Source organism: Suricata suricatta, chromosome 11 (genome assembly GCF_006229205.1).
Source record: "Suricata suricatta isolate VVHF042 chromosome 11, meerkat_22Aug2017_6uvM2_HiC, whole genome shotgun sequence".
Classification (NCBI taxonomy): Eukaryota; Metazoa; Chordata; class Mammalia; order Carnivora; family Herpestidae; genus Suricata; species Suricata suricatta.
In genome coordinates, this window is record NC_043710.1 from 14,857,061 (window position 1) to 14,867,364 (window position 10,304).

General features: G+C 40.6%; 1 protein-coding gene across 1 annotated transcript; it reads right to left on the minus strand.

The window, feature by feature from the left end:
- Positions 1-1,554: 1,554 nt before the first annotated feature.
- LOC115306877 (olfactory receptor 140) lies at positions 1,555-2,463 on the minus strand. The gene has a single exon (XM_029957454.1). It carries the CDS (start codon positions 2,461-2,463, stop codon positions 1,555-1,557), a length of 909 nt encoding a protein of 302 aa, XP_029813314.1.
- Between the last annotated feature and the right edge of the window lie 7,841 nt (positions 2,464-10,304).

The window sequence follows — 10,304 nt, forward strand, 5'->3', positions numbered from 1 at the left end:
ACAAAGCAGGAAAGAGTATCCAATGGAAAAAAGATTGCCTCTTTAGCAGGTGGTGCTGGGAAAATTGGACAGCAACATGCAGAAGAATGAAACTAGACCACTTTCTTACACTATATACAAAAATTAACTCAAAATGGCTGAAGGACTTGAATGTGAGACAGGAGACCATCAAAACCCTCAAGGAGAAAGTATTGTCTTACGTTTTAAAAAGAAAACCATGTCAACCTGCTATGAGAACAATAGGAGATCCTACTTCTAAACTGATGCACCAAAACAATGCTCAATCATTTGTGCATGTGTGTGTGTGATCACATGTACATAAGGTTTAGATATTTTTTGCAGAATTTCACAACATACTATAGTTAATTTTAGTGTAAACCTATTCTGTGCACTTCTAGGATTTGAATTCAGTAATTCCTAATTGTATGTGCTGCATTCTCATAGTCCCAAGCTATAGATTATTTCTGGTATTATTGTCCCCAAACCAACTTGTCCCTTCACAGACCCCAGTGATGCTTAGTAAGGCCCTGCCTCAGCTCTTCCCTGTGAGCCAAAGGAGCAAACAGCGATGCTCAGAGAAAAGTTACCCAACTGCTGCTTTCCAAGTTGCCATTTCAAAACTGTTCATGGCATAAAAGATTTGGACCAGCATCCAAGAACCCACATGGCAGATGGAGAGGGAGTATATATGAGGCTGTGAGGACAGTGTCCTTCTTACGTGCAACTGAAGGCTGCTCAACCCCTCCCAGGGTCCCCCAGAGTCAGTCACCACTTTGCACCTTGTGGTCTTCTGTCCAGGACCCACCCGGTGGAGCAGCCTCTGTCTGAAACATGCCAGGTAAAGGTGGTCTTGACCTTTTTTCTGCTGTGGACTCCTGGCAATTTTGTAAGTTTATCAAAATGGGAGGGGGCACATGGGTGGCTCAGTCAGTTAAGCATCTTGATTTCAGCTCAGTCATGATCTCAGGGTTCCTGGGTTTGAGCACAGAGCCTGCTTGGGATTCTCTGTCTCCCCCTCTCTCTCTCTGCCCCTCACCCCCCTCAAAATAAATAAACATATTTTAAAATGGCAGAATGTTTTTTAAGTGTAATAAAATCACATTAAGCTATATTTCAGTAAAATTTCCAAAAAAAAAAATGTCAATAGAATCAGGTATAGGTGAACCATCAGCAACTATTCTGATCAACATTCTCATGTGCAGAGTTGGAGGGCCAGGTTAGGACCATTTCAACAAGGGATTCTACTCATCACAGATTCTTAGTACCCCAGGCTGATGATGGCTCCAACTCAGACCAAGGTGAGGGAGAGATGGTGTTTCCATGTTCTGCAATGCAGTGTAAACTGTTAAAAAGAAATTGAAGTTGTATATAATAACTTGTCTGGCCAGTATCATAGGACATGGATAGGTCAGATATAATTTTGAACATTCAAATAAGTTTTATTGAGAAATTTTTTAATAGTCTGTCAGCTCTCATCAGGAAAATATGAATATTTACTGAGAATGACTAGTTATTTCTTTCTTTACTGTACCCATATGTTCTATCCACAATTGCTCATTTTCTCCATAGATTTTTCATGGCATTTTTCACCTCTGCATTTCGCAGTGTATAAATTAGGGGGTTGAACATTGGTGTCAAAATACAATAAAACACAGCCACTATTTTATCTATGGACAAAGTAGATGACGGCCGCATATAAATAAATATACAAGGCACAAAGAACAGGGCAACAACAGTAAAATGGGCCCCACAGGTGGAGAGGGCTTTGCGTCTCCCCTCGGCACCATGGCACCTCAAGGAACGCAGGATGACAATGTAGGAGCCAGCCAGCATGAGGAAGTTCAACAGGCAGATCACACCACTGTTGGCCACCACCAGCACGCCAATGACATATGTGTTGGTGCAGGCGAGTTCCAGCAAGGGGTACAGGTCACAGACAAAGTGATTGATCACATTAGGCCCACAGAAGGGCAGCTGAAGGACCAGGAACAGCTGGACCAATGAGTGCAGGAAGCCCCCCAGCCAAGCCACCCCCACCAGCAGGGCACAGAGATGCCTGGTCATGATGGTCGTGTAGTGCAGGGGCTTACAGATGGCCATGTAGCGGTCATAGGCCATGACCGTGAGCAGAATGATTTCAGTTCCTCCCAGTAAATGGGCAATAAAGAATTGAATCAGACATCCCTCAAAAGAGATGGCTCTCCCCTCATACAAGGAGTCTGCAATGAGTTTGGGGGTCATACATGAGGAGTAGCAAGTATCAATAAAGGACAAACAAGAGAGGAAAAAGTACATAGGGGAGCCCAAGGTGGGACTGAAGATAATGGTGATCATGATAAGTAGATTTCCCCCAACAGAGACAAGGTAGACAATCAAAAAGAATACAAATAAAACTCTCTGTACTTCGGCGTTTTGTGAGAGTCCCAGCATGAAAAATTCCGTGATGTTTCGTGGACTATCCATGAATCCATGAGCTACAACAAGGACTTGGGTGAAAAGAGATTTACCAAGAAAAATTTATTACTACCACTTTCAAGAAATTTTTTAAAGTTGGGGGAAATCAGTGTTTGTCGAATAGCTTTATTCCAAATCCTGAATCTCAAAGAAAGAACTTGCTAATAATGCAGATCATTTTCTGCCTTTCTAATTAATAATTCTGACAGAGTACAAAGTTAAATAGCAGATAAAATAGACAACTCCCAAAATATTACCTCTCTTGCATTTTAACCAATAAGAATGAATTGTTTTGAAAATATATTCGTGAAATTTTTTGAAATAAAAAATTATAATATGTATTAATTTTATTTCACTAAAAATAACCATTTATGGGAAAATAATTTCTCTAAATTTTTTTACACCTGCTTTTTCATAGTAACACTTCCAACTCCCATGTGTACTTCTCAATGAACATGGGCATCTCTTCAAAAACTGATTTCCTCATCTCAAGCCCAACTCAATTCTTGCTCCTCCTTCTGTATTTCCTCCACCACCCACCACAAATATGGGAGTGAGTCATCCTTGACTTCTCCCTTTACTAGTCCACCTCATAATTGCAAAATTAGTCACCACACCTTATCAAGTCTTGTTCCTTAATGTGGGGAATAAGTTTAGGAATTTCCTGAGCTTGCTCCAATGCTTTGACAAGGTTTAGTATGAAAGCATCCAAGATTAGGTAAACAGGGAAGAAGCACCCCCAACATAGTACAGAACAGAAAGCCGCTTTCACAGGAGGGAAGGACCAATATAGGTAAACAGGGCTATAGACCACAACAGATGAGTGGAGCTAATTAGTAAAAGAAAGGTGCCTTGTTGACCCTGAGTTAGCATGCTCTAGACAAGATAAACATAGGCAGCGCCTGGTGCCTGCCTTAAACGGCCATCTGCCCAGTGCCAAGATTTTGTTTCATAGTTACCCACACGCCAAACATGAGATATCTTCAAAACCTCCTTTCTCTCACACACATGAGTTAATGTTCACAGATTCATTGTCTCTTTCTCCATGTCCATCATGTTTGTAAGCCTCCTGATACTAATAAAAACAGAGGAAGGACCCTTACTCAGGGCTCTTGTCTCCTCCCAGACATTAGCCTCTCTCAAAATTAATTCTGCATCTGCTCTTTTGCTGGACAAGAGAGAACTCCAGACTAAGAGTCTGTGACACCTTAACCTTCATCCATCCATTCATTTATTTATTCCAAAAACATTTTGAGCACCTATCATGCCCCAACCATAGTACCCAGCACTAGACTGAGGTCAATTAGCAAAATAATCTGATGATTGCTCCAACATCATCTCTCTCTCCTGCCTCATAACTCATGCAAACACCTTTTCAATCATCCACACTGCATCCAGTATTATATGTAAAATTCAATCATTCAATCATTTCCTCCAAAGACTCTTCTTTACCTTCAAGATAAAATTTTGAAGCATTGTAGTCTCATTACAAGTCCCTGGATCTTACTGACCTACCATGTTAATCATCCCTGTCCACTACCATGTGCTTTTGCATAAAACTACTCTAAATTCCCTGATAAAGTCATACTCACTAACATCTCATTGTCATCCACATACTTTACCTCCAATCTTTTCCAATTCTACTGGCTTAGTTCCATGTATCCTCCAAAAATAGGCTCAGATATTATCTCCACAAGGAAGATGGTCTCTTCCCTCAACCCAAGCTAGATTATAAGGACTTCCACTGTATTCATACTGCACTTAGATTGCATCTCTATCCTAGCTCTCTGCACACACTATGTTGTATTGGTCTCCCTCCACCTTCCCATTCTATACTTAAGAGTATCTTGAAAGAAGATTCTTTGTGTTTAATGTCACTATTGCCAGCCTGAACAGTGGTCAAGGACTATGTGTTGAATGAATAAAAAAATAAAACCAAATAATATAGGAACTTACGATACCTGGATCTAAGGAGGTCGATAGCTTCTTATCAGAATTAATTACATTCTAACGTGGTAAATTAATAAAACCAATAGTATTCTTATAACACGTCATCTGGTCTATCCTTCTGCATTGTCTGGTTCTCCTTCCGCTGCTCTGAATGATGCATATGTTTAATGCCTAGAAAGGATTAAAGAAAGTTCCTGCAGGGGAAAAAAAAAGTTTTATAATCTCTTCTCGGATTTGGAAAATTCCCACAATCCTAAGTGATCTGGATTCAAAAGCCAAATAAGGAATTTTATCCATTATGGACTATAGAGTACCTTTTTTCTTTGCTAAAAGCTATTAAGGATTTTTTTTTCTTGTATGATAAGCTGTTACAAACATCTTTGGTTTTCAGATGCTAACATTTTGACCTAGAGGTATTAAAGAGCAAACCCAAATCACAGAAGTTAGATTGTGGGAGACTGAACACAGATCCCATGTCTTCTAACTCCCCAATCTGTCCCTCTCTTCTAGTCTATCACATTTCCTCCAGATTACTCAGTCACAGAGTGGACAAAAGGAACAGAAGGAAAGACAAAGTAGCTAGCTCCAGGTTTTTGCCTAGGCTGGGTATCAGCAGATCCTCTTAGGCAAAGGAGGGGAAAGTAATTGTAAACAAAACCTATGATGATAAGACAAAGTTTAGAAAATTTTTAAAGGAGAAGAAAAAATTATTGAGTACTACCATCCAAAAAGAAAATTTTACCAACTTTCTAATGTATTTTTCTTTTATTCTTTCTTCCATCTATAGATTTTTGTTCACTTTTCATTGATATCTTTGAAATCACACCATATGTTTAATATATTATCCTGATTAGTATAACATATTTTCCATATCATTATAAAGCACTGTTTTTAATGATTGCCTATTATTCTGGGATACCTGGGTGGCTTAGTCAGTTGAGCGTTCAACTTCAGCTCGGGTCATGATCTCACAGCTCATGGGTTTGAACCCTGTGTCAGGCTCTGTGCTCCGTCTCTCTCTGCCTCCCCGCCCCCACTATCCCTGCTCAAACTCTCTCTCTCTCTAAAAGAAATAAACATTAGAAAAAAATAAATGATTGCCTATTATTCTGTCAAGTAGATGTATCTAATAATAATTCCTTTTTTTCCTAATACCACAGAAAATTAATCATGCATTAAGTCATCTCTAGGTCCCTAGGATAATTTCTCAGATGTATATACTAAACAGAGAGGTATAGATATTGTAAAGACTTTGGATATCTCTCACCAAAAAGACAGTCCCCAATTTACATAACTAACACCAAAATGTAGGTTACCACTTCCACCTTAGCTAGTAATGGATATCAGGACTTATTTTTTGCTAAATTTCATCTTACTTTTTAAAGTTTATATTTGCTTGACCACTACTAATCTTGAACAACTTCCTGTTTTGCCACACAATACATGTCTTCCTTTCAGAAATTGTCCAATGGAACTGAGAGGTCGCTTATGGATGATCAGTGTTGCTCAATCTCAGTCTCTTTGATGCCAGCTCTTAAGTGTTCTTGTCAAAGAAGTTGTTGGAACTGGTAGAGGAAATTTTATGTCCATATAATTGGTCCCTTTGAATGTATAATGTCAGTGCTTTATATGTACCATGCTGTTTCATCATTATATGGGACAGAAAAATACTTTCACAGATGAGAAAATTAAATATCATTGAATTTTCTTCTACATACTACCCCAGGGCTGTAAGTGGTAGAACAGAATGTGAGCAGATAAAATTAAGTATCAAAGAACTTTCTACTCCTACACACTATCCTAAGGCTGTCAGTGGTAGAAACTAGAATTTGACCACAGCCAGGTCTGACATCAACCCTATACACTGTTCATTGCACCATTCTATGAACGTTAGTCAAACTGCCTGAGACTTTCTAGCTTCTTTCTTTTCTAAGTAGTACAACAGGAGTCAGGAAGCCTGGGTCCTAGTGCTGACTCTTCCATGAGCTTACTGTGAGATTTTGGAAATTCATATCATCTTCCTGAGCCATAGTCTTCTCCCCTGTCAGGTGAAGAGAGCTGGAGTGAGAAATGGTGTTATCAACTGTAACCAGCTGAGCCTGTCAGCAAACAGAACTTTTCCCTTGCCGCTGCTCTCCCTTTACAATCTCCCCATAATCTGAAACACTTCCTAATGATGTGACCTTGAGTTGGTTTCTAACCTCTTGACACTTCTTTTCCTCTTCTGTGTGTTATCTAGAAGAATAAAGTCCATTTCTACTTTTCCCCCAGCTATCCCCACAGAAATGATCCTCAGGCACCTCTTGGGTACAGATCACTCCTTTAAGCTCCTGGCCACCAACCCACTGATTCTGGCCTGTGCATCTCCAAGATTAGTTATCTCAGAAGTGACAAGTCTGAAAGGAATCTAAACATTTTTCATGTACCCTGAAAGATGAGCTACTATCACATGAAGGGATTCTTCCATTCAAATATTTTGTGAGCCATATAAAGTTGGAGTTCAACCTCAGGTCCCTGGATTCACAGCAGGCTTACAGACCCACCCACTCATTCATTCGATCAACGGGTGTTATGTCAGGTATATTGGGCTGGTGGCTGAGGAAGCAAATGAAGCAAGCTTGGTCCCCATTCTCACAGAGTGTATGGTATTCATATGTGAGACAAATTTACCCAAGGAATTCCATAAACATGAAGAAGAGCCCCGCCCTAACTTGGATGCAATTTAGGGTGGAAACCACCCTAAGTTCTCACAATGCCAGCTGCAGTTCCCTCACAGCACACACTGACAGTCTCACACTGCACAGATAAGCCTAACATTCATCTGGGCCCCTTGCCACCGCCACCTCACAGCCCCATGCGGGTAGCACTAAGGCCTCCCCACCACCTGGCCCATCCTGCCCCACCACTGATATCCTTCTGCTCCACTACTTTCCCCATCCCAGCCCAGCCCTCCTGACCTTGGATCCCCCGCATTTCAAGTTTGCCAATGCCACTCAGTATATCTAGGCTCCAGTCCTGACATCCAAATTGTTGATTAGGGCTTGTAAATTTCAACACACTGGCCAGTGCTGATGCTTCCAGTATCCTAACCATAATTGTGAGATTTGTAAGCTGAGAAAGTCAAATGAAATCAAAATTGTTGCTTCTGCAGAATGCTGCAAAATCTCAGAAGAAGGTGCTGTACAATTGCCAGGTAACCCATTGATCCTCACAGATAAGGGTGATTGAAAATAATTTTTTCATTAAAAAGAAGCTGAGTCTTTTTAGCAAAGAGCTTGAGTACACTCCGTGTTATCAGTCTTATGAAATAAAAAGGGTTGGCAGAAGACAGGTGAACCATTATATAAAAGAAGTTTATCACGAGAGGGGAAATGGGTGATGGACACTGAGGAAGGCACTTGTTGGGATGAGCCCTGGGTGTTGTGTGTAAACCAATTTGACAATAAACTATATTAAAAATTTTTATTGGGGGCACCTGGGTGGCTCAGTCGGTTAAGCACCGGCTTCAGCTCAGGTCATGATCTCACGGTTCGTGGGTTCGAGCCCCGCGTTGGGCTCTGTGCTGACAGCTAGCTCAGAGCCTGGAGCCTGCTTCCGATTCTGTGTCTCCCTCTCTCTCCGACCCTCCTCTGCTCGCACTGTCTCTCTCTGTCTCTCAAAAATAAATAAAAGACATTAAAAAAAATTTTTAATAAAAAAATTCTCTTATTATAATTTTAAATGGGTGGGGGACTCACAACACAAGATTGAGACATTCCGGGTCAGGGTCCGATGGCATGTTCTTAACGCTACTGGATCCTGAGAGTCTGAAATAGCCATCAAACCATGGAGGTCTCAGGTCCTCCATTCAGCCACACTGAGCCTCAGTTTCTTCATTTGTAAAATAGTGATGTCAATCCTCCATCTGAAGGGTGTTGAGAAGTCAGATAAGAAAGTAAATGAACTGACTGTGGACACTCTAAAGCTCTGGGAAACAATGTAAGTTGTTGTTATGATTGTATATACATATTTTTTTCTTAATTCCGACCAAATGCCAAGAATAAGATAGGATTTTGGAAAGTTTAATTGAAATTCAAAAAAGAGAAGGATGAAATTAGGAGCATTACCAAAAATCAAGTGGATTATTTCATTGTCTTTTTACATAGAAAACAATGGAAAATTTGAATTTATCAGAAAAGATCAACACTGAGAGAAAATTTACTTGTCCGGCCATGCTGAAATACTTGTATAATGTACAATTTACTCTTTTTCTTGGACATTTCCTCTAGAAAAATCAGGAGGATTTAAAATTTCAGAAATGCCAGCTGACATTTTGGATTCCAGCTATAAGAGCAGATGCCACCATGCCACATCTTGCAACCACTATAGCACTGAACTCACCTAAAGTCGGTCCTAGGACCCTGCTGGCTCTGCAGGGTCAGAGTGGGCAAGAGGGTGACAGGGAGAGATGGCTTCCCCATCCTCTAGATGGTCCTCTAATGCCCTGATGTCAGGTCTCTTGGATAAAATCACAAACTATATGACCCAACCAGATTGGGAACACTTAAATCCTGTTGTTCTTCTTGCCCTGAAAAATGGAACAAGTTGAACGTGACCTCTCTGAGCATCTGAGCTGGAGAGTTGGCTCCTGTAAGACACCAACTCTCTTCTTCCAGCCAGCTGGCAGTAGCTGGCACTGGACCAGGAATTTAAACACCATAATCCTATGAGACCCTGTCTCAGATGCTACCAAGCCTACTGACATGGCCCAGAGCCAAGGCGTGGAAATAAAGGGACGTGGACGTTTGTCACAAATGTTGAAACTATGGCCCCAGATTTTCCAGCCTTCCAAGAAGATTACCACAGGTAACCAAGGACAAATAGCTTACCACATTATCTTGGGTGCCAACAGGAAGTCACTCCTCTCAAGGTCTATGTCTCAGTTTTCTCATCTGTAAAATGGAGCTGATGAAAATGTCTAACTGGGTATGCAACATACAGCATGGTGACTATGATTAACAATACTGTATTATATACTTTAATGTTGTCAAGAGAGTAAATCTTAAGTGTCATCATCATACACGCACAAAAATGGTAATTATGTGAGGGCACAGAAGTGTTAACTAATCTTACTGTGGTAATCACCTCTGAACATGTACATATATCAAATCTTCACATACTGTACATTGTACACCTAAAACTTACATGTCAATAATCTCTCAGTAAAGCTGGAAAAAAAGAGTGCCTACCTCAGAAGGTCAATATGCAGATAAAATGAGATCATTTCTAGAAAATGCTTAGAACAATGCCTGGCACATAGTATGTAAGCATTTCCTGCGTAGGTATTGGTATCACTACTACTGTTATTGACACCACCAATATCACTATTCCCTAACCATGTGCATCTAGCCACCTCATCACCACTACTGTGCCATTCAGTGTCACCTTTCCTTCTCATCTGCTACTGGACACGTGGCTGAATTATAGAAACTGAGAATGTCATAAAGGAAGTACAGTTATAAAGAAAATCCGAAATTTTAATATCAGGCCCCCATGCTCCCAGTGGCCACCAACTTACACTGCCTGTCTGGGAGTCTCTGGACCACCTTGCCTCCATCTCCTGGGGTCCTGCTTCCACTCAGGTCCATCCACTTGCCAGGTCTTCTCTTTCCCCCTACTCAGAGCCCCATATGTCTGCCCAAAGCCCACTGGAGAGAGCAAAACTCAGCATCACTACAACTTTTTCACTCATGAGAGTCACCCTTTTTATTATTTTATATTCATTTATATTACTAAGTAAAGCCACTTAGTTCTCTCCTCTAAATCTTCTCCTCTCCAGAAACTCAGAACCTTGCCTTTATAAAAATCAAATTATTAGGAAAATATTTTTCTTAAGAAGCCGAAGATAAATTCTGCCATTG